This window comes from Emydura macquarii, unplaced genomic scaffold, assembly GCF_026122565.2.
Source record: "Emydura macquarii macquarii isolate MOO-44397 ecotype Brisbane River unplaced genomic scaffold, CSIRO-AGI_Emac_v2 contig_3603, whole genome shotgun sequence".
NCBI classification, from domain to species: domain Eukaryota; kingdom Metazoa; phylum Chordata; order Testudines; family Chelidae; genus Emydura; species Emydura macquarii.
Genome location: NW_027133740.1, coordinates 7705846 through 7731289, shown reverse-complemented (window position 1 = coordinate 7731289; position 25444 = coordinate 7705846). Strand labels below are relative to the sequence as shown.

The window sequence follows — 25444 nt, the reverse complement described above, 5'->3', positions numbered from 1 at the left end:
AGCTGCAATGTTCACACTGCTATTTTTTGCTAGTAGCTCAAGCAGTGTTAGCATGAGTCTGTCTACCTAGTCTGAAATTCATACTCCCAGCTGTTCCAGCGTAGTCATACCCTTAGTCCTTCTGTGCCTCAGTTCCCCATCTATAAAATGGGGATAACAGCACTGCCCGGGGCGGGGAGGGTGTTGTGAGAATAAGGGATAAGGACATTAAAGACTGTGAGGTGCTTAAATACCGTGGTGATGGGGGCCATTTTAGTACATAACATATATTGTGCTATGATGCTATCTGATTTTCAGCAGAACAGCCTCCTATATACATACATACCACCCAATTGATTTCAATGATGATTTCCTTTGCAAAGACTGAAGGACCACTATAACCTTAGATTTTCCTTACAGTGCTGATCAGTATCAATTCCTTTAGAAGGCAGATGTTGCTAGGAAACTCACGGCATTGACTCCTGAAAACTGCTGAGATATTTGAACCATCAGTGCCACAATGATTGGCTGCCTATAACTGGAAAATCTGAAAAGCTGCCGTATGGAGACTTTCTTTTCACTGGCAGCTTCTTCTTTTTCCTTTTCCATCTCAGCGATCTCTTTTGTGGGGTCACAGTCTCCTCTGAGTCTTTTCAAGCCTTAAGAGAAAAAGAACATGCTTTCATCTTAAAGGAAATCTCAAAGGACTGAGAGTGCATTAACAAGTAAACCATTCCAATCAATATCAGGGTAAGGACAGATCAAAATGAGAATTAACAATATTGTGTAATGAGCTGTTCCCAAACTATGGTCTGTGGACAACTGTTGGTATATGTTGCACCCCTGGAGTACTCAAAGGTTACACAAGTCTTGCTCCTCCTCTCTGTTTCCAGCTGTTTCCTAATGCAGGCTGGTCTTGCTTCTTGTAGAAGCAGCTGGAAACAGGGAAGAGGAGCCAGCCACACTGCATAAAAAGCGATGGCTATAGTTGCCACAGATACGCTGTGGAATTGCATGGTGCATTGGAAAAGGAGGTGAGGTGTCCATGAGATGCAGTTCCATTAAAATTGGTCAAAGATGTATCAATGGAATGTTTGTCTGTTGGAAAATGCAGATTCATCAAAATGAAAATATTTGTAGCCAGAATACCTCAATTTCAACAATGTTTCATTCAAAAAATGACAATGAAATGAAGCAATTCAATAACATTTTGATTCTTTGTTTCAAAACAACTTTTTGTTTAGAAATTTTATTTTATTTTATAAATTACAGCTTTAGATTTTCCTGATAATACTGAAATATGCACAGATGGCCTAGTCTAATGTCCATGGAAGTCCATGGAAAGACTCCCATTAATTCCACCGTGCTTTGGATCAAGCCCAGAATATAAAATTTAAACAAGTCAACGTCAAAATGTTTCATCGACTGACCTGAAAGGAAATTTTTTTGAAAATTTCATTTTGTGGGAAATTTTGAAATTCTTTGTTTTCATGCCAATTCAGAATATAAACTAATTTCAGAATAGTGGAATTACCTCCAAACCTGAAATTCTGGTTCCCACACACCTCTAGACTCCATTAAGTTGTGTTCCACTCTATGCAAAATTTTGACAAACCCAGGCTTAGTAAAAATAAACAACAACATACAATGGGTTTGCCTTATTCAGTGAATGGACACACGTATTGGTGTCTGTTGCTCTCAATCTGACAAGACTCTTACGTGGGATGGAACAAATACCCACAGCTGTGCAAGTGACTTATCACCCAGGCACTGCACCAAGCAATCACAGTGTTTTATTTTATGTATGATGTAAAAAACCAAATAGAATTGATGTCTTACTTTTTTTAGCTTCCTCCACCTTTCCTAGTTTAATGTAAAGATACCTAGGGCTCTCTGGACACAATAAGAGCAGGAAAAACTGAAGGAGAGCAGCAGCACCAGATAGACCAAGAAGTAGAGGCCACTTGTCGTCATTGCCCAGCAGAAAGTCTAGACCGAGGACCTGAAATTATGGAGCTGTGTTAAATGTATCAGATGAAATTAGGTTGTAGAACCAGAAATTCTAGACTAATACTGCACTTTCAAATAGCAGCTGGGAAAGAAGTTGGAAGCAAATAGGAGCTTCTATCCCAACAGCTTGGTTTAATAGATAATTGAACATATTCATAATGGAGAAACTACCAGATGGCATGAAGCGTTAGACAAAAGTCATGTCAAGTCTCTGTTCAGATGATAGGCTAAATTTGTGGTGCTCTGGGTAACGCCACTGTAAATTTGGAATAAGTCCATAGACTTAAGTTGAATTATTCTGTATTTACACCAGTCTAGAGGTCTTCTATGTTTGTTTACACATCAGTATTTGGCACAGTTAGGAGTGCTTGTATTGTAAAACTGTTTTTGTTGGTAGCATAGATGGGACGGCGTGATTACAAAACCATCTGACAATCTAAGTACACTATTATTGATGAAAACTGCATAATTCTTCAGCTACACCATGAACGAAACACCAGTTGAAGTCAGTGCATGTGGGCAAAATTAAGCCCTAGTATAAATAACTCAAGAAAAATACATGTGCAGATGAAATATTTTTCTCCTCAGACCTTGTTCTCTTGGATCCTTGTATCTGCACATTATTATACTTTGTGTAAATGGCTGATTCTTAGGAAAATATATAAGATGAAAAAAATATGTTATAGAACAGTCAATTGAACCACAATCTGGCTACAGAATGATACCTGTGACTCTTATTGCTCTCAGAGATCACAGCTTATGCACCACCAAAAGTACAGTTCTGCACTTCGAGTTCTTTCTTACTTTGCTTTGCTTTCACCTTTCTTTGCTCTCTCACCAGAATCACAATGAACTAACATCAATCTTAACGGGGCTGCTCAGATGTCCTAAAAATTTCACAGAAGGCCATAGTTCATTGTGAAAATTCAAACTCTGAAATTCACACAGTGTGTTGGCTAGTTACCTTAGTCACAGTCACTAACTGTCACAGTGTGAATTCTGAAATTGCAGTGTGCAATTTGAAATTCACCTTCAGCAAATATTCAAGCTTAAAATTTGCTTTGTGTGTGTGTTTGGGCTAATGACAGCTCAAATGCTATTGAAAAGTGAACACCAAAGGATTGTGAACGCTAGCAAATTGAAGTTAGGTTTCCAAACCAAATACGTATTGGCAGAATTTTTCTTTTCTCTGTTTGCTTAGCTCTTTTCATAACCAGAACCAGGGAAGGAGGCAAACTGATTTTGGAAACAATGAGTCTATTTAAACTGGTTCCTAAAAATACACTGAGTGACATTCTTTGGCCTGTGATATACAGAAGGTCAAATTAGATTAATATAATAGCCACTCTTGGCCTTAAATTCTATGAATCTTCTGGGCTCGGAGCCATGGTAATTTACACAGCTGAGGTTCCTGCCCACTGAGTATATTAATACGGGGTATTACACTCGCACTGTTCAAATTGAATGTGAATGGCAGAATATGAAGCCCTTCTAGGAAGAGGGATAATTTGCCTTCAGAAGTATTTTTCATCTCTCGGGGGTGAGTTATATTTATTAGGGATGATTTAGAATCCAGAAAGGAGGTGCCATAAGAGGCAAGGCAGTCGCACCAAATTTCCCTTCAGCTTGGTAGTGGCATTTTAAGAAGGAGTTCCTTGAAGCCCCCTGTCAGCATATCACTGGTGTAACCCAGCTAGTTTAAAGCGACCTCATTCTGTGCTTCTGTGCACACTCTTACATACCTGGCTGATGAGAATACCTGTGACTATAGCAAGCTGATGCAACGTTCCCAGTGCTCCTCGAAGGGCTGTAGGTGATATCTCACCAACATACATTGGAACAAGTCCTGATGATAGCCCTAGAGAAATCATACATATGAGTCACTTATTGTAAAAGACAGTTCAGCGATCAGTAGAAATAGCGCACCACAGAATGAATTTGGGCTCAATTCTCTGTTATCCTGAGAGCCTCCCGCAGGGTTATGAGTTCCCACCATGCTCATTAGTCTGAATGGGAGTGAACAACACTCAGCACTTTGCAGGAACTGTTCAGTGAGGTTCCAGTTCAGGATGACATTTAAGCAAGTGCTTAAAATTTAAGCATATACATAAGCGCTATCCAGAATAAAGCAGATTTCCTCAATCAGGACCAGAATCAAGCTCTTGATTTGGGTAAATCTGTTTCCAATAGATAAAGGTTCACTATTTTTCTCTTCTGGGTAACCAACTTTTGAGATATGTTATTTCAGGTCAGAGATCCCTCCTAAGATCCCACTTGAATATTGCCTTTGTGCATCAAACTAAATGTATTGTGCTTACACCAGTAACCAGTAATAAGGAACTGATTAAGGGAGAAAATGTTTTTCTCTAAGGTAACTCTTTTTTATTTATCTAATATCTTGTCTTTCCATGTTCATCTTCTAGACTATAAGCAATACAGGCCCAAGCACATGTCAGTGCTTAACAAATAATTAATAATGATAAACTTGACCCAAGAATATGGATGAGATAAACTCCATTAAGATACAGTTCACTGAAGGTAGGCTAAAAGCTTCTGTTGGGTGTAAAATAAACTCAATCCTTGCTAGAGTTGGTTGCAATTTTTGCAATAAAAAAGTTTTTATATTGTAAAATGGGGTTTTGTAAAAAATGAGAGGTAAAAAAATGAGATGGAGAGTAGGTGACCCAACATTTAAAATACGTTTTTGTTAAATGAAACAACATTTTTCATTTAGAAAAATTTAATTTAGAACTTTTTTGTTATCGGTGGGAAAAAAAATGGAGGGAAATTTAGGACAAAATTAAAACTTCTGGTTTTCTTTCAAAACCTTTCACAAAGAAACCTCCCAAAATTCAGATCAGCTCTACTTCTTGTAGTTGCTGTGGAAACTGAAGACTTCTTAGCTAAATGGATAATGTGGCCCTAATTTCCAGCTTTGTTATCGATGAGCCCTGAATCTCTTTTTGACAAAGCCAATTGGTTTCTGTGGCTTGACATTTCTGATTTAATATTAATATTCTAGATAATGAAAAATGGGGCCAAATCTCCACCTGGTGTAAATCAGAGTAGCTCACTTGACGTTAATGGAGCTATGCCAATTTACACCTGCGAATCTGACCCATGACTTTTAATTAAGTCTGCAGAGTCCCTGTCATTGGTGATTTGGACTTTTCTCCTGTGCATAATGGGAAATATTTGGAGTTTCTTTCCCTAGTCTGGAGCTAACCTTGTCAAGTCATAATTTATCAAGGAGCTAAATCACTGATAATAGAAAACACATGAGTCTCTGCCTGATTTTTCTTTTTATCTTCAAAAGAGGAATCACAGCTATAGGAAAGAAGCCCAGGGAGTCTACCTGTGGAGCTTTGCTCTTCAAAAGGCCACTGTCATATGGGGCAATGAAACACATTAAACTGTTTTAAGAATTCAGCTAGAAAGCCAATAGGGCCAGGAACTTTTAAAGGAATTCTCAGCACCACTAGCTTGTTACGTTTTTTCTGTAGAGACTGGAAGGTCAAGCTCTTTAATCAGGTGTTGACTTAAACTGGTTTTTGTGAAGCTTTGAAAACAAATTATTTGTAAGAATAAACACTCCATGAGTGCAAAATCTTTGCTCCCTCTCTTTGAATGTTCTTATAATAGTTAGTCAACAGAATCCTCCTCAATCCTGTGAAGCATCAGATTCTTAATGTTAGAAAAACCTTTCACACTTGTTCTATTACATTTTTTTCTTGTTTTAAGGTAATGAACTAACAACTGAGCTGATTTATTTAGCTGAAAGAAAAGCCTGCCCTTTGGGACACCATGGAGTTGTGTTTAAAATGTAATGAACAAGGCCATGATTTTTAAAGCTGGCTGCCTAAAGATAGGTTCCTAAGTCTAAATAAGTGGTTTGATTTTCCAAAAATGATAAGCACCTACTGGCTTCCATTATAGTCCAAAGTTTGTTTTTGCTTTCTAGATTTCATTGGGAGCATGGTCTGACAGAATGTCTCATATGTTTTCAAGCATCATGTATAAAATCTGTTTTTTAATAGGAATGAGAATGGTTCTTCACGTTTTTCTGCCAATGTCCAACCTCTGTTACACCCAAGCAAACTCCAGTGATGTGCAAATCCCAGTTGCAAGAGGTCTGTGGATAGTTTAGAAAAGCTTCAGAATTTCAGGGTGCTGCCCTGAACCAAACACAAACACAAATCATTTGCAATTCATCTCCCTGATCTCCAGTGACATGTGTCTTCTCTTGAGCCATATATTAGGCAAGTAGTTTTCTGAAATGTGGCCCATCCTCAAAGAACCAATCGGTTTTATTTCAAGCAGGTTGGTGGTGAGATTTATGACATAAGAGGTTGTGACATCCCCTTCATTTCCATTAGAAAGATGATATCTAAGGAATTCTACTTCTCCTGTTCCTGTTTTCTTTAAAATACTTTAAAGTAGTTAGCTTAACAAAGAGAAGGTTAAGGGGTGATTTGATTACCGTCTATAAGTATAGACTCTAATGGAAGCTGGCAGGTGCTCATCATTTTGAAAATCAAACCACTTATTTAGACTTAGAAACCTATATTTAGGCAGCCATCTTTAAAAATCATGGCCTTTTTCATGGGGAACAAATATTTAATAACAGGCTCTTCAATCCAGCAGAGAAAGGTATAACACAATCCAGTGGCTGGAAGGGGAAGCTAGACAAATTCAGACTGGCAATAAGGCATACATTTTTGACAGTGAGACTAATTAACCATGGGAACAATTCATCAAGGGTCACAGTGGAGTCTCCATCACTGGCAATTCATAAATCAAGATGGGTTGTTTTTCTAAAAGATTTTCTCTAGGAATTATTTTGGTTAAGTTCTATGGCCTCTGTTAACAAGAGGTCAGACCAGATGATCACAGTGGTCCATTCTGACTTTGGAGTCTAGGAATATGAAAGTGCCTTTATTTTCCATATAATACTTGTCTCATCTTGATTATCTTATCTTCTGCCTCACTAGATTTTTATTTGATCTCCGACAGTCATACCTTGAATTCAAATACCCCTCAATGCCTTTTAGTTACTTCCTTTTAACATTTTTTCAAAAGGGGATTCTTAGACTTTTCACCAGTGATACCTTTACTGAGCAGCCATCCTTCCATTAAGGGAGATAAATGCAACCTTGTTGCAAAAGCCTGCCGTTCCTGGATTCTTTCCATTTCTTGGGAGTAGGATTGTTTTAATCTCCTGAAGTAGTGTTGCCCTTTCCACATGACTGATCATTCCTTCTAACCTCCTTACAAGGTAGGGGGCATGATGATTTGAAAGTTACCTAGAGATAAATGGTGTAAGCAAGGTCTGAGTGGCACTCCCCCTGCTCAGCAGATGACAGGTGGAGGGTGGGAGCAGGGGGCGCTTTGTTTGCATGGGCTTTGTATTTGCATGAGCACAATTAAGTGCTCAGCATATTGCACTGTATCTGCATAAGCACACTAGGTGCTGAGCATGATGGGAAATGGTCAATGGGTCTGGTATTGTGTTACAAATCATTTTTGTGTTAACGGCAGGGGTAATGAAATGTTGTCCTTCGACTGTATGACCAAATGGCAGCAGAACTGTGTCTAGCCTGTTCTGATGAAAAATTCACTTTCAGCTAAACAAAATTCAACAAGGGTGGCGTACGGATGCTCAAGCCTCTTAAGGGAAGCAGGGAGGGGTTGATGAGTCTCCTGCTGAGGCCACACTAGTCCTGGCAAAAGGCTACTCTCAAATGACTGTCTCCTCCCACTATTAAAAGGTAGAATTAATTATTCCTCTTGGAGTCTTTTGTTTTGTTAAGAGCAGGGAGATTGCTCCTGAGTCAGCAGAAGGCTTTCCCATGAGCTGAAATTCACTAAGAACTGAAATCACTAAAGGAACTGGGAAACCTTGACTGACAACCAGCAGAGAGGACCCAGCTCGGCCTGAATGTAGTGGGAGCCAGCATACAGCGGTAGCCAGCAGCTGTCAGTGCCCTCAGACGGCAGGCGCCAGCAGCGGGGACTCAATGAGGCCCGGAGGTGGCAGGAGGCAGCAGTGGAGGAGGCCTGGTCAAGCCTGCATCCGGCAGGAGCCTGCAGAAGGAGACTGGCTGAGCCCCAACCGAGAAGTGGACATTGCAACTACGATGGTCAGTACAGAGGAAAGCAAGAAAGGAGAGGTGAAGGACATGCCCCAGTACTCTGGGGGGGGGGTTCGGCTCATTGAGTTCATGAATTCTGTTTGTACAGGTTCCCAAACCAGTGCTGTGTTACTTCCTTCCTGTTGTTAAAAGATTTACTTTCTGCACTCAGATTCTGTATTGCCCTTTGGGGCACCCAGGGGGTTGTGTGTGATTTCCCAGGTGACTGGGTGGGGCCTTGAGCCGGTTTCATGTTGTAGCATTGGCTCTGTCTGGTAAAAGAGTTACAATAAATTTAAGTTAACTCAAAGGTCAGCAGAAGCAGCAGCATGATGCTCTTAGGCTGTGTCTTTGTTGAGCATCAGATGTTGTTCCTCTGTATTTCTTTTTGAACATTTGTCCTTGAAATTTCTCAGCCAGGAAAGGACATTTGTTCTTGGTTAGTGTAGCAATGATAATTGCCTCTTAACATTTACTAAAGGCTTCCTTGGAAGGAGGTTTGCAATCTGCATACCACAAGAGATATCTCCATAGGCTCAACTCCTCTAAGTCTCAGGTGCCTCCTATGTTTTCTCTTAGGAGCATCTCCGTTCCTATCATTCTGCTTCCACATCCTTCTCCCATCTCATGACTCTCAAGGGAAAAGATAGAGCAGTGCAAAGGATGCTTCCAGATCTTCCGATAAGATGGCCAAAGTATCTTCTCTTTCTAGTGAAAAGTTACAAAGCTGTGATCCTGAATTATGACCCCAATTCAGCTAAGCACACATGCTTACACGCATCCCTGTTCAGTAAAGTACATCAGCACATTGGTGCTGAAAGATAAGCATGTATTCAAGTGCTTTGCTGAATTGGGACCTAAATGGAAAATGATCTCCTAAGTGAAAAGAGATCCTCCTCCTCCTCTTCATATGTGTCACCTTCTATTTCCCAAGGACTCGGCATAAACATGAGGTTCCATTTGTGCTGGTTAAAAAAGCAAGTCCCCTCATTCAAAATTTCTTCTTCATGTTTTGTAGCCATTCTGGTGTGCACAAGCTGATGTTGATGGTTGCTTAGCAGAATGGGTTTACCACGGTAGCCCACTAGGAATACACACAGACAAGCAAGGTTATTAGACAAAGAGATTTTAGAACTTGCCTTTACTTACCGCAGTATAGCCCTGTGATTGCTCTCCCAGCGATAATAAGGATGTGAGATGGGCCAAATTTTGCCAGCCCCATGAGGAGATTTCCAATGATAGAAAGAATGTTCACAGCCAGCATGGCTTTCACTCTGCAATTCATTAAGAACAACACTACATTGGGATAGTAAATCCAGCACTGAATTCAATTACACTTTACATATTCTGGAGTTCCAGAAGTGGTCCCATGCTCTTTGCATAGTCCTTCTTAATTATTATTATACATTTCTGGATATAAATTCAAGTAAGGTCACTATATCTTCCAATATAGCTGCATCCGAATTGCCAGGAATAAATAAATAATAGTAACAAAGACCATTCAAATTATGGACTAAAGCTAGCTTTCTGGGCCCAATTTTCAGAGGTAGTGAGCACTGCTGAGTGGTCAGGGAATTAAAAGCACTGGAGGTACTCCATATTTATACTGGTGTAACTGAGAACAGAATCTTGCTTTAAATTCTTAATGTCTTGTTCACCAGGAATACTGCATACTTCTGAATCGCTTCAGGGCCTATTGGTGTCTATGGGATCTGAGGGCACAAAGCACTACACATGATCTGAACTCAAGGCAGCAAGGACTGTTTTGCCATTTGCTTGATTTAATTCTGAATAAGTATGGTACTTCTATTATTTAAAACTTCCCTGCTATTCACATGATTTGCTGTCTGTCAAACTACTTTGCAAGAATGCTACATGTCAGTTTCCATGCACCCTAAATGAAGAAATATGCCTATCTATTAGGCATTATGATACAAATTTAGACCAAGTGTCAGTGAGTTAATCAAAGCTAAAGGATAAAGAATAATGATTGTGCATATTGAAAAATGTATGGCAGAGGTACAATCAGAATAACTGAGTGTCTAATGAGTTATAATATACATCCTGTACAAATTCTTTTCACATATACTGTAGTCTCTTTTGTTATGGAAAAAAGGCTAGAATTAAAATTTAATAAAGGCTGTTCACCTCCTTATTGTCTGACGTGATAAAAGCTACAGGTAACAATACAATAACTGATTTATAACTTAGGATTTTAATAAACCAGATTTTACCATTTTACTATTTTAGGGGCATCAATTTGTAGGGTTCTTTTTTTTTTATATAAAGCTGTAAAAAAATAATAGAGCAGCAATTTCAGGGGCTGTGTCTCCATGTGAAAATTCAAATCTAAGGGCTCAGGGTTTAATCACTGGAAATGAATGGAAAAGGATTTTTGCACTGAGTGCTGTAATACTAAAGAGCAAGTTGGAGGCCAAAGTCTAATTTTAATTCTAGATCAGGCTATTGGTTTGTGGAAAGGCATAATCACCAGATAAGGTAATGGGTCAGATCCTTGACCCTCGCTCCTGCTACTTTGTGCTGTTCTGATAGCTCACAGCAGCCAGAAAACCATCTTAACTGGATATCTGAGGAGTGCCTGGGAGGTTCAGGGCTTCCATCATCCTTCCTCCTGGCCCACAGCTTTTTAAAATAAAAACTCAGTGCTTTCTGGCTATTTGTGAATTTACAGGGATAGATTGTTTCTCACCTGCCCAGCTTGTCTCCAATCCATCCAACTGTGAAAGAGGAAATCATGCCACCAATGGCAAAAATGGACACAGACAGGGACCAGTACATGGTGAGTATGTGATGTGAGCTGGTGACACTCTTGCTTACATCCTGTCCTTCTAGATCTGGGAAGATCATACTTCCATTCGTGTCTGTTTCTGAGACATTGATGGCACTTCTGTCAATAGAAGCAATGCCCAGCACACGGCTGTAATGGGCCTCTATTACCTGTAGTGAGACAGGAATGCATTCGTGTATCAGTTCCTCTGCTTCTAACTACCCGAGAAGCCTTCTTTTCCTAGTCAAGGTTTTTCTACTTTGCAGCCCAAAAAACCCGGTGTCACAGGGTAGTTGGTCCCTGTGAGCAGACTAAGCCCAGCTCCCCTGGACTGGAGCAGGTGAGCCCCATCCAGCTAATTAAAGAGGGCTGGACTACAGCTGAGCCTACAAAAGGCTGCTAGTGGATGAGGAAGGATTGAGGCTGCCGGGGAGGGAAAGGCACACTGGAGTGGAGCTAGCAAAGGGCCAGGGAAGCAGCCCTGCAGCTGCTGCTCCAAAAAGGGAGCCGAGACGACTGAGGTTAGGAAGCTGCCGGGAGCTGGAGTGCCAGAGATGGCTGGGAGGGGTGGCCCTGGGGCCAAGCGCGGAGTTATGACTGTTTTCTGTTTGTTTGATAACCTCCTTGCCTGAGACTGGGCATCGCAGCACATGTGTTGGAGCTGGGGAGAAGCCTGGCTCGGTGACAGCCTGGCTTTGCATATGTTATGGGGGAAATCCTGACCCCGCTGAAGTCAATGGCAGCTCTGCTATTGACGTCACCGGGTCAGGATTGCACCCTATGCACACAACTGTGTTTTTATAACCAGTTTGTGACACTGATATGACCAGGTTTGGGAAAACATGGCTGTGTTCACACTGAAGCTTTATTTCACAACAGCATCATTCCTGTTTGCAGGTCCATACCTATCATGCTTCCTGCCTGTGTTAGTTTCAGTGCATGCTAGGAAAATCTGGGCAGCTATCCCAAAGAGCTTGAATACAGGGTAGACTATGGGGAGGACACAGGACACTGCTAGGGGATGGCGGGGACATCCAGGGTGCCAGCTTACAAACATTTGCTGCGGTCTCAGGGATTATTCTGTTATCACAGTCCTATTCTTCAGCAGCTTATTTGCCAGGTTTCAGACTCGCATTGTATGTTTTTCTAGCATTTTGAAAAGTATCTGATCAAGAACTTCAAAACCTTTGCATTTTCTCTGTGGAAATGATGCCAAGGAAAGCAATTACAAGTTAATCTTCATCGTGCATGATTTTGTTCATTTATTGGTTATTGTAGATAAACTCTTTGGGACGGAGACTCTGTTTTCCTATGCATTTGTACAGCAGCTGGCACAAGTCCTGGTCGGGGCTCTGGGGCCCTAATACCGTATAAACAATAGTGTGGCAATGAAGTAGGGTTCATAGGCGCTGCTTCCAGTCACAGCCTGTTTTGAAAGGAATCCTTTATGCAGTACTTGCCATTTGAGGAGCATTGATGACACCAAGGTTGTATCCGTACTGGAAGAAGCCCAGCACTGCGGTGAAGACCGAGAGAACCAAGGTTCCTGTGAGGTGCTAGGAGAGGATTGCGAAACAGAAAATGGTATCACTTTTCTACTTCCCAGACCATACAAAGCTTGATCACCTGGGGACAGATCCTACTGTCATTGAAATCAGAGGGGTTGCATGAGTTTAAGCGGGAACAGAATTTGACCCTCTCTGCTCTGCACTAGCCTGGTGGTGCAAATCAGTGGGTGCTGAGCACTCTCCGCATCATGCAGGAGTGAGTGCTATAGGACAGTGGCTCTCAACCTTTCCAGACTACTGTACCCCTTTCAGAAGTCTGATTTGTCTTGTGAACCCCCAAGTTTCACCTCACTTAAAAACTATGTACTTACAAAATCAGACAAAAATACAGAAGTGTCCCAGCACCCTATTACTGAAAACTTGCTTACTTTCTCATTTTTACCATATAATAAAATAAATTGATTGGAATATAAATATTGTACTTACATTTCAGTGTATAGTATATAGAGCAGAATAAACAAGTCATTGTCTGTATGAAATTTTAGTTTGTACTGACTTTGCTAGTGCTTTTATGTAGCCTGTGGTAAAACTAGACAAATATTCAGATCAGTTGATGTACCCCCTGGAAGACTTCTGTGTACCCCCATGGGTACATGTACCCCTGGTTGAGAACCACTGCTATAGGAGGTAGTTCTCCGGGGAGCTCCAGCGAGCGTCTCTTGGGTGGTGCTGAGTATCCTCAATGCCCATTAACTTCTTTGGGAGTTGAAGGCAGACAGCATCTTTGAGGGGATGCTTCATACCTGGCAGGACTGAGCCCCAAAAGCAGATGTGCACATTGTGGGGCATAAAGCAATTGGGATTTTCAGTCTGCTCTCCTGTGTGAGCAGAGACTGGCCACAAACCGACTCTTTATAAACAGATTCCTCAGCACCCTTGAGGAATAGTAACTCAAGTGCATGCTTTAATGAGTTTAAGCTTTAGTTTTAAAATGTATATACTCAATATGTTGGGCTCAGTTCCATAGCCTTTACTCAATCTTAAATTCTACTGAAATCAGTTGTAGGATCAATTATTCAAAAATTGACCCAAAAGGCAGAATTTAGCCATGTTTTTCCATGTATCATTATATTTCTTTTCCTTTCCTTTCCTTCCATCACTTATTTAAAACATTGGGTAAACAGAAGTGATCCTTTAAAAACAATTCTAAACGGGTCCCAAACCTGGGCATTTTCTTGCTGTGAGCAATCCATCGCTCCCCATTTAGTTGGTATGCAGTCCCCATTAAACAGCCTGCCCCAGCAGTAAAACACCATTGAATCAGTTTTACCTTTTCTTCTTGCATTTTACTTGTCTTGTTCATTCTGTTGGTCTTGCAGAGGATTGTCTGAGTGCAGTCCTTTCCCAAAGCTTGAGACTCTTCCTGACACTGGGAGAGTATTTATATTTCAGGTGTAGGAGGAGGGGCAGTTCAAAGGAGACACAGGGGGAGGCAGGAGGTTGGGGGAAATGACCTACAGTCAGGAAGATAGGATTAATCAACATGAATGTTAATGAAAAGCCCAAAATTTAGCAGCACTTCAACACCGCTTAGCTCAGAACAATAACAAAGAAGAGAGAGATTTGGAGAACAAACCAACAAATTGGAGACACAGAAATGGATCAGAAGATATGGTGAAATTTAAAATGCCACACTGGGAAATCATGACTTCTCAATTTTCTATCAGTCCAGCTTCATGAAGGGTAAAAACAATAGTCAGGTTCAACAATAATGAAAAATTGTGTTGTATTGTGCACCAGCAAAAGTATAGGATGTGCGAACTGTTTCAGCATATGTTTACAGGGCATGCTGCCTGTTTCTAGCATGCTCAATATAGCCGAGATCACCTTTGTTGGCTTCAGTGTAGGATTTGTGTATTGAATGATAATGCTTCCTTTTGCCTGTCACAGAATTTCAATAGGGAGATTGGAAAGAAAATATTTCCAGCAGATATAGTAAGAACGTCACAAAATGAACTGAGTGGTTACAATAATTAACCCTTAATTGGCAAAAACACTTGCTTTAAAAGATCTGTGTAAACATTGGCACTATGGTAATACAATAAATAATACATAACTCCCCCCCCCCACTATCCCAAAGAGAGATCTATCTACTTATCTGTACACATGCAAACAAATACATATACATACACACACACACACATAATAATTTACCATAATGTACTAACTTTTTTTTTTTTACCTATTATAAATAATACACAAAATTACTCTTAATGTTTTCACAATCTTCATTTAAAAAAAATCTTATGCCCAGCCTTTCAGTAACAGTTCAACAGTCCTTGTTTTCTTGTTCGTTAATATCATTTGCCCTTTGGTTCAGGTGACTAATTGATAATGATGAGTTTTGTATGAGGTCATTAGTTTGGTCTCGCCTGATAGCTCATGTCCCTGCTGGACTGAATGAGCTAAACTGGTATTCTCTTAGTCTTAGTGATTGGTGACATCTTAATCAACAGGAAAACACCACAATAACTCTGGCACCTGCAGCAGAGAGGCCAGAGGCTGTTACTACAGAGACTGAGTAATACTTTTACCCCAAAAGAGAAACCGTATTGGTCAGAATTAAGGAATTTCACACAGCTGCAGTCCATGTTCTACCTGACCTTTGGACAGAAGACCAAAGATTCCAATGCAATCAGTCAGGCACCTTTCACGAGGACATAACATGTACTTTGTAAAGAAGAAAAAAAAAATCTTTGCACTAGGTGTGAGTAAAACTTTAACTTAAGGAGAGCAGTTCAGTCCGTTAATCTATTCCAATGGATTTTTGAGCTGTCAGAGGTTCAACCAACAAAGCCGGGAAAGCCACTGCGGATCGAGAAGTGTGTTTATTTTAAAAGGGGGAAAGGAGTCTAGTCTGAACCTGTTGAAATTTTCCCCATTTTTAGCTTTTATTCATTATCTTTGACCATATCCTTCCTTCCTTCCATCAGTGTGTGTTTGGAAAGTGTGGATTTAACAAACACCATGTTTTCTGCATTGTATTCAGGCACTAGGCAAAGCAAAATGCCTACTTACAGGTTGGTTGACAGGACAAGTGAATTAACAGCTTTTCAAGTTTGGATTGGATTCAATTGCGACTAGAGATGGCCCAAACCAAGACGTAAAATCTAAATAATCCTGATCGTTAAGAAAGTCTGGAGCTCGGACTCCTCTCTCATTTAGACAGGTTTCTCTTTGTGATTTTTTGCCTAATTTTATTACGTCAGTCGATATTAGAGACATAGGCTAGGATGTAGAGTAGAGACAGATGAACTATAGCCGATTTCGTGAGAGTTTGCAGTTGCTCAGTACTTCTGAGGATTAGGCTCCCTGCATAGATCACACTGTTTTTGGTAATTCTTTACGTGAAATGATATAAGGCACAGAGCGTAATAGCGTAACACAGTCTCAAAGCCTGTGCTGAAATGAAGATGTACTCTTCTGGACTTGTGGGAGAAGTAAGAAGGTGGAGAACTCTATTCCTGGTTATACAGTGGCAGTGCCAAAAGCAGTGTGCACACTGCTCATGGCATCTCCCTGTGCCAAAGTCAGAAGTGATGTGTAAGAGTCTAGAGGCTTGTCCACACACAAAGGCTCGAATCAATGTAGCTTACTTACCAATTTAGTTTAGTTACAATTTAGCTTACTTACAAAATTGAGCTAAATTGATTTAAGTACTTTAAAAATTGATTGAACAGAGACCACACAGAGGTTTGCACTGATTTAACTAAATCAGTTCGTTAAATGGGTTCAAGTTTGTGTGTAGACAAGGCCTAAGTGGGGATGAACGGAGCCTAAACTGATAAATGCTGCATGCTGTGGGACTAGAACTCATTTAGGACTCAGTTCAGCAAAGTACTTCATCACATGTGCACATCCCACTGACTTCCATGGAACTTGAGCATGTGCTTAAAGTTAAGCATGTGCTTCAGTGCTGTGCTGAATGGAGATAGACTTGTGCAGAAATGCTTTGCTGAATCGGGGCTTTAGGATCTCCTGAGCCACCTTAGATATCACCGCTCAATTTGGCTCTTCTCCAGGAAAATTCTTCAAGTGACAAGATTTAAAAAAAAAAAAGTCACTGCAGCCTGTGCCTTGTATGAATTAAAGAAAACAAAACTAGCGCCCACAGCAGGAGATAGACTGCAACTGCAACTACCAGCATAAAGTAAGTGCGGAAACACCTTTAGGAAAAGAGAACTGATTCCCAACCAGTGTGTCTGGGCTTCCACATTCTTCAAATAAAGTCCCACTCATTTTTAAATAAAGAAAACTCTTGTAGACGTGTGAATTTATGAGAGCTACAAAAGCTTCCAACCCAATCCCTGGCCTTGAATGACTCAAACCATCTTCAGACCACAGCTGACGTCCTGGTTAGCCTCTTTTTGTTTGAGCATCATCTGACTGAGTACCAGTCTTTTGTGGCAGGGACACAAGATCTCCCCAGTCACATTGTATTCATTCTTACCTGCATCAGGACAATTCAGGAGATTCCATTAGGCTTGGACTTTGGTTAGATTGGACAATTGTTGTGTTTGTTCCACCTTCCCCTGATAAAAGAGAGTTTAGATGGTGGGTGTTTACTGACCCGATTAATCATTTAGCCATGAATGGCTGAATTTACTGACAGGTACTTGAAGTCACTGTTCTTTTCATAGGGAAAAGTGACTGCTAAAGGCCCAATCCTGCAAGCTCACTATGGGCCCCAGGAAACGCTCACAGAAGTCAATGGAAAGACAGACTCCCATTGATTTCAGTGGCCTTCATTATCAGACCCATACGCAGGCTTGGCACTGCCATGGAAGTCAGTGCGATGTGTGGAGGGACTGCAGGATCCGAATCTTAGCTAAGTGACTCTCCAACGATATCCGTGGGCAATGCATAGGAAATTAACCTAACGGACCATTAGTAATCTCTGTGTTGTTTCAACAAATGCAGGGGAAGCACATTTATCACACTGTAAATCAAACAGTGCTTTAATGCCAAGGCTTGGTGTTCACCACACCTCTGCTGCAGATATACTCCTGTTTACAGTTTAAGCAATAGAGAGAAAAGCAGCCACCAGTGATATTATGAATGGGGAGCTGCAATAGGCTGACAGAGGAGCCACACAAAGCGTATGCAGAGCAAATTCTGCTTTCCCTTATGGAGCTAACGGGACAACCATTGCACCCATGTAACTCAGAGCAGAATCTGGCCCATCATAAAAAGCTGTTCAATAACAACATTTTTAAATTTAGGGCAAGACTTTTTGTCTCATCCTGATTTCCGGCCTTGCTCCAAGGGGGAAGCCACCAACCACCAGCCCATACCGAAAGCAGATTACTGCACCTCCACGCAGTTCTTAGCTGTGCTGTCCTGAACGTTGGAGGGGGTAGTGCCAAGGATCAACACATTTCGCCCACCTCTCTTTGCTCACTTCCGACTGACCTGACTTGCGCAGGAGGTAGCTGCCTTGTGGAGCCTGTTCTCACCCCACTTCCTTCCCCTCAGCCCAGCAATGCAGGGAAGTCATAAGGGGGCATTTGAATGCAGCCCTTAGTTCATATGTGGCCACGTATGGAAATTCTCCTCTGTTACATCGTTACAAATCCAGAGAAACTTCCCTGAGTTCACTGGATTTCAACTGAGAGCAGCATTTGGTCACAACTACCTGGCTAAAGAATAAAACACGTGTATCATGTATTTCTCCCTCATGTTCTGACTCCCTCTGTCATATCTGAAATCTCAAACCTGTGGTTTCATGTGAAAGAACACGGCATTTCAAACCGCCAGCTTCCAAGGATGATCTGTCATCCATTACTTTGCTCCTGCGGCTCTGAAAAGGGGAGGAAAACATACACTTTTAACAGAAAGCCCCCTGAAAGAAAGGCATTTCTTCAGATACTCCAGCTCGTCAGTTTGACCCTCTAGGACCAGGAGAACACACTACTGACACAGCTTACACAAAGAGATGGCTCATTGTATAACATAACATGGCTAGACCATGGGTTCAGGAAAGCAGCCCTATTCAGGGAAGCACTTACATGCATGCATAAATCCTATTAAAATCAATGGGATTTAAGCACAAACTTAAATGCTTTCCTGAATTGCGGCCTAGATTTACAACTCTCAGTCTCCCATTTGCTGGTTAAGAAAAATTGATTTAAAGCTTGCCAGTAGATTGATGTTATTTGGAAGGTTAGCTGTCTAATGCTGGAAATTAATTTTCCCTCCCCTCTCACCGGAGACACTGTGTGTCTCATGCATTCTTCATGTATTGTTGAATGATGGCTGTTAATGTGGAAGGAAAAGGACCAACATGCCACAGAAACTTTGCTCAGTCTTCACCGGCATAAGTTATGATAACAAGAGTCTCCAAGATAAGAAGAGTCATCAACCTAATCTGTCACTTATCATTATCTATCATACGTATATAGCCCCCACTATCATAGAATCTGAGCACCTCCAAACCTTTCAAGTGTTTATCCTCACATCACCCTTATGAAGAAAGGAAGTGTTATTATTCCCATTTTACAGGTGAAGAACTGAGGCACAGAAAGGCTAAATGTTAAGTTCATGGTATACACGCAAGGTATGTTTACCGTGGCATGTAGAGTACAGATACTGCACAGTGTCGATGGTGAGGAACTGCTTAGGTGAGGAAAGTACAGACACGCCAGAACCTTAGGGTATTTACCCTACCTGGCTCTCTACATGGCCAAGCAATGCCAGCACAATCTGCACTGCTATTTTTAGCAGTATAGCGGGCTACTCCTCCCCTGCTGCTGGAGCCTTCCCTTGGGTGCAACAAAAGTCTCTGGCAGTAGGGAGGAAGCAGGGAAAGGCGGCGGCCGCTCCCCACAGCTGGGCCATTCCCCACCTCTGGGAGCTGCCAGAACCTTTTCCTGTCACAGTGAAATCTGCTTTTAGGCTGTCAGAGTTTTTGAAGCTTGTTATTAAATGAGACATCATGGATCTGGTTCTTATTCTGATGGGAACTTTTAGTAATCATATTCTCAGTAATAATCCTTCACTGCATTGCTATTTTTTAGCTGCTAGAACCCCTGCTCTAATCACTGGTAGACACTTACCTCCTCTTACCAGTACCCACAGGGCTGGCAGCATGGCTTGCTTGTGTCACAGGTGTCCAGTGCAATGCCTGCTTGCTACTGAAACTAGAGAAAGTAGAACACAAGAGTTTACATTTTACCTGTGATAATTCAGAATGACGATGCAAGATTTCCAACAACACCCTTCAGCTGAATCCCCATCGGTGTCAGGCAAAGGTGTGATTTTACAATATTTGCAATATAGTCACATTTGCCAATGTGGGAGCAGGGGGAGGCTCCTAATTCTAAATTCTTCTCTCAGTTACACAGAGATAACTCCAAAATATAGAAATGCACTGAAGTCAATGGTGTTATTTTGGCTTTCTACAGGTATAACCAAAAGCAGTAGTTAGCTTGCGCTTAGTTTCATTTTTTGCTGTCTGTGCTCAGTAAAATGGGTTATAGCTATTGTTTTAAAAAATGGATTTTGGCCCAACAGATTGAACTGCCGTCGCTGAGCCATGATTATCTATTCATGCAAATTCTTATTGTGCCTGACAGATCATGGAAGCACTAGAGAGGCATCAAGAAGCAGCCAGGTGATGTTGTGGATGACCAGTGCTAAATCCGAATGTTAAAAAGTTCCATTATTTTCAGCAGTTAACAGTTCCCACAGCAATATCTTTTTGAAAACAAAGAGCACATATTTGTTTAGAAAATGCAGGTCAGTGTGTTGTATTGATGGACTGCAAAATGTCATTTCAAAGAAAGGCTGGGTTTGCATTCAACACAGGAAGGTTGTTATCTAATTGTCATAGCACAGAACAAGGAGCAGCTAGCAAATTCTGAGTCAGACTTGACACTGACTCTCTCTGTGACCATGGGCTTGTCACTTACCCTCATTCATAAAATGAAGATAAGAATATTTAGTTATGTTGGAGGGAAGCTGTGAGAAATAATTAGTTAATGCTGTGAAGCACTCTGAAGGTAGCCACTGCTAGTAGCAATCAAATTCAACTTCTCAATCATTTATTTGTGTAGCTATTAAATTATTCCATCTTCCCACTCAGAATAAGATTTTGCAGACCACGGGCAACATTTTCAAACTTGGATGCCTAAAATTAGGCACTTAGATGCATATTTAGGCACATAAATATCGTGAGCTGATTTTTTCATATCATTTGTAGCTCTCATTGAACAATAAGATGTATTAGTAGCATATGTAGATAGTAGTATAAATCACAATATTTTGATTAAATTATTTATATTAACTTTTGGTTTATAGTTTGTTCCCCCCACCCCAATGGATTTATACATAGGTTACTTGGGCTTCAGGGAAAAATAATCACTGTCTATGCCACCATCTCAGTAGTAAATGTTTGGGTCGTTCAGAAGCAATGGCCTTTGGCAATTTTCCAAGAACAATCTGCAGATAAATAGATACACAGGCTTGTTATTAGGTGGCAGTAATATTTAAAAAAAAAAGATATTGCAAGACATAAATCATGGACTTTTCCAACTTTACTGCAGTAGGACTCCCATTCAGTAAAGCGCTTTAGCACATGTTTAAAGTTCAGCACATGCTTAAGTGCGTTTCTGAATCAGGGTCTATGTGTCTTGGCTAAGTCTATCATGGGCCCGTCACTTGTAGCATGTGAGTAAATGGCGATATTTAAATGTTTGTTAGACAGAGCAGTGGCGAATGTACTGTCTGGGGACAATAATCCTGCTCTACCTCCAAAGACGGGCCAGTTTTTCAGAAAGCTGCTTGGTCTGATCTTTTTCTGAATGTAGTGGGCCAGGACACCCAACATTTGGGAATTAAACAATTTTGGGCCAAACCACACTAGTCCTGGCTCATGTTTAATCAGCCTGACTCCCTGGATGGTCCCATTGACCCCATGCAAGTAAGGGAGTCACACTTCTGCTCTTATATTTTTCTAGTTACTGAATTTTACTCAGTTCTATTTACAGTTCCAGATCTATTATAGTTAAGCTGCTTGCATTGAAAGGCTTCCTTGCCTTGCAATGATCTGACTATTAAAAATAGTTAAATGGCAAAACTATCCACACCACCACTTGTTTGTATTCCTCTTTGTGAATATACTATTCCCCATACATCAACTGATTATTTAGTATTTCACAATAGACACAGTTTGCAATATTTACAGTGGATACAATGTGTATTATGTAGCTGTCCGCCTTTACTTATGAATCAGATTTAAAGTCCTGAAATTAAAGAATCATGATTCAGTCTAATTAAAACCTCTTTCTTTTCACCTCCTTCTAAAGATATGGTTGAGCCTAATTTTTCATGTACACCAAGTTCTCTTTACACTGCTCTGGATGTTGTTTACACCCCTCTGTACACCTTCAGGACTCAGTACTAGCTGCATCACAAGGTAGCATTCATCTCCTGAGAATTTGTGCCTGGCTACGAGAGGGGCTTCAGGACTGGTGCTATTGCGAGACCTGTGTATGAGGTGTGCTGTGACAACAACACTGGCTTTGGGACACTCAAATTTCAGATTAAAAAAAAAAAAAGTTTGTACAGTTTCAGTTTCCATGTTATTTTGCGGCAAGGAAAACCCAGGAATCAAAGCCTGGGCGTGATCATCCCAACCTGACCAATGCAGTATTACCAACTCTGGTGCATTTATTACAAATCTTATGATATTTGGTATTTCCCTTAAATTCCCAGCTCCTGGAAGCAAGTGATTACAGGAGAAGCTCAGCTTCCATTAAAAAGAAAGTGTCTAGCCCTCATGGTTGCAGAGCAAATCTTGAACATGTGACCACGCTGCACCCAAAAGACTCAAAAAGCTCAAGGCAAAGGAAGAGAAATCCAATTCATTATTGTTTAAAATGTTCCTGATTTTTAAGCCAGTCTCATGATTTTTGGGAGCCTGACTCACAATTTCTAAATGCAGGAGGTTGGCAATACTGCCAACTTTTTGAGGCAGATGTGGCAAACGGCCGGCTTCACCCTAGTGGGTCTCGCGCTTTTGCCTCTCGTAGTGGGTCAGGGAGTCGCCAGTTACCCCATCTCCCCAGGGAAAGGGGTAGGGACCCAGGCCTGCCCACTCCTCTGGGTCCCAGCCCAGGGGCCCTATGAGGAGCAGCTATGTGCTACTAGCACCGAACTCACAGCTGCCGCCTTTTCCCCTGGGCTAATCTCCCCGCTCTGTCCTTCTGGCTTCTTGAACCCGGTACCTTCTTCAGCACTCCTTTCTGCTCCTCCACACGTTCTGCACTCCTTCCGGCTCCTTCACACAACTCTGCACTCTTGCCCACAGCACGGCACTCCTACTCCTCCAACTGGCGCACTGTCTTTTTTATCAAGCACCTGGCTGAGCCTTAATTGGCCTCACCTGCTCCTAATTGCCCCCTCATGACTTCTAGGTAGTCTGCAGAGAACAGAGCCCTGAGCATTCTGGGGCTTCCTACACTCTCCTACTGCCCTCTGCCCCTGCTATATCACACAGAGGATAAGAATGTGAAATCCATCAGATAGACTTTCACACACTCCTGCATGCCGGGTGCCTATTTTCCTATACTACAACCTCATCCCCAGCTTCCTTCAGGACTCAGCACTAGCTGCATCCCAAGTTAGCATTCATCTCCGGAGAGTTTGTGCCTGGCTCCGAGAGGGGCTTCGGGACTGGTGCTATTGCGAGATCTGTGCATGAGGAGTGCTGTGACAACAACTCTGGCTTTGGGACACTCAAATTTCAGAGTAAAAAAAAAAAAGTTTGTACAATTTCAGTTTACATGGATCTAAATGACCAGGCTGGCATCCAGTGGATAATTTCTGAAATCTTCATCATGAGCCGAAATATAAAACAAAACACTTACAACAAAACCAACTGCTTTTGTTTGTAAGTTGCAGTGAGATAATAGAGGAGTTGCCAAAATACCCCCTCAAGGACAAATGTGAAATCTAGGCCTGCACGCTCCTTCTCTTATATGGAGATTTGCACGGGGGAGGCTATAACTTCCAGCATTCAATGCTTGCTGTTGATCTGAATGAAAAGGTGCTGGGAACAAGATGGATCATTGCATACGGGGCCCTGTCTCTGCACATGGCCTCGCTCCACTGAACATGTGAGCGCTTGCAGGCTGCTCCATTTTATGCAAAGTCAGTGTTGCCCTTTGGTAGGTTGCCAATGATGTCCACGCCTGGGAAACGTTTGGATGTTACTCAGCCAATGGCAGAGCTCAGAAACTGTACAGGTGTGCATGCTGATTCTTAGGACAATAAAACTGATTTTAAGCAGCCACTGTCTCTAAATATTATCAGTGGGCCAAAGTTTGATGGCTGGCCTTGACTGTAACTACTTGGCTGCACTTAAAGGTGCTATTTGTGATTCCACACTAGAAAATACCAGTTGGAACCTGCCAAAGGACTTTAAAAACCGATCTACATGGACATTGGATTACTCTCGCATCTACTGTTTATTATTTGTTGCTACAGCTGTGTTATCAAGAGCTGTGATCTCTGTCAGCTCTGCATGGGGCGTGATTCTGTGCTCATCCAGCTGCACTTATCCAGGTGTAAACCTGAGGTCCTGATCACTTATGGCCATCGTGGCTGTTCTGTAATGCCCCCATGTGGGAGCAAAAGTGCCTTAGCCTGTCAGTTTTGGCCAGCTGCCTGGAGCATGACAGCCTGTGCCATAAACTCAGCCTCTGTCTCTCAGCAGTTAAAGAATAAAACAGACTCAGGATTTGGCTGTCTGTGCCTGTAAGTAAAGAAATACAACTTTGAATGCAGGCGCTTCATTGTAGCCCTTGAAGGAAAGGCTGTGACCTGGCTCTGGGATTCCAGGCTAGCATGGAGGAGTTTCTCCTCCATTCCAGTCTCCCCCAGCTCTGCCACTGAGGAAAAGCGAGTAAGCCTTTTTAACTGGTTTGCTGGCTCTTGATTGGTCAGTATTTCCGCTGGACCTTTCCAGGACTTTGGAGGACTGTCTTGTAGGCAGCTTGGTCTGAGTGTATTTTCCTTCTGCAGGGGGTCTCAGGGAACTGATGCCTCCAGCAGGGGGCAGAGAAGGCCTGATAGACCCCATCACATACCTCCTGCCACAGAACAGGCCCAAGGCCTGATCTCCCCCTTCTGCAATAATCCCACTGTCCTGGGAAAAGAAGCGTGTGTTGTGGTGCTTAGACGGTCGGTATTGTAGACGAAAGGCATATGTTTGAAGTGCCAAATTCCTGAGAGTAATGTGAGGATTAGTGTCCTTCATTGCCTGCAACCATTTAAGGGATGCATTGTCCATTATTAGGTCAAAGAGAGCGCTTAAAAGATAACAGCCCCACAGCCCATTTGATGGCTAGGTTGTCTTTCTCGATGATGGACTGTCTAGTTTCTCGTGGCTGCAGCTCCCAGCGTAGATATAGTACTGGATTTTCCATACCCTGAAAGTTTTCCAGTAGCAGCATTCCCAATCCAACTGTGGAAGTGTCAATTTGTAGTATAAATGGGGGTGAGAAGTCTGGATACCAAAGTACAGGCTGTTGACAGAGGATATCCTTTATTTTGATAGAGGCCTTGTCACATTCAGTTCTCTGTTGGACTGCTTTGGGTGCACTGGTCTTTTGGGAGGTCTCTGAATGGTGCCACAAGAGTTGCAAAGTGGGGCATGAACCTTCGCTAACAGCCAGCCAGTCCCAGGAACGCCCATCTCTGTTTCTTGGTGGTGGGAACTGGGGACCTCCTCAGAGGCCCTCTGTCTTATCTGGCAAAGGTTGAATCTTGCGGTTCCTCTTGGATTACCCCAGTTACCGGGGGTTTTGCTTCTCAAACTTAATTTTATTTGGACTGGTCGTGAGTCCAGCTTCCTTCAGTGATTGCAATAGAGAGGCCATGTGCCCCAAATGTGACTATCAACTTGTACTACAAACAACTACGTCGTCCCAACAGGAAACTGCAAACTGGCTGTGGAGGCATAGGAC

The 25444-nt window shown here is 41.9% G+C and overlaps 1 protein-coding gene across 3 annotated transcripts in view; it reads right to left on the bottom strand.

Moving 5' to 3' along the window:
- The window catches only part of SLC2A2 (solute carrier family 2 member 2), a 30576-nt gene extending 7832 nt beyond the window's left edge, over positions 1–22744 (bottom strand). Inside the window, exons 1-11 of one of the 3 annotated variants that reach the window (XM_067536633.1) lie at positions 22703–22744; positions 19532–19615; positions 18192–18276; positions 16927–17008; positions 13747–13930; positions 12369–12464; positions 10831–11078; positions 9270–9394; positions 3732–3847; positions 1819–1981; positions 451–638 (exon numbers count right to left, since the gene is read on the bottom strand). In XM_067536633.1, coding sequence (XP_067392734.1) covers positions 451–638; positions 1819–1981; positions 3732–3847; positions 9270–9394; positions 10831–11078; positions 12369–12464; positions 13747–13779 — 969 coding nt within the window. In that variant the 5' untranslated portion in view covers positions 13780–13930; positions 16927–17008; positions 18192–18276; positions 19532–19615; positions 22703–22744. Of the gene's footprint in view, positions 1–450; positions 639–1818; positions 1982–3731; positions 3848–7097; positions 7689–9269; positions 9417–10830; positions 11079–12368; positions 12465–13746; positions 13931–16926; positions 17009–18191; positions 18277–19531; positions 19616–22702 lie in introns of those variants that run through there. The other 2 variants (XM_067536634.1, XM_067536635.1) reach the window with 2 other exon arrangements.
- Positions 22745–25444: the final 2700 nt, after the last annotated feature.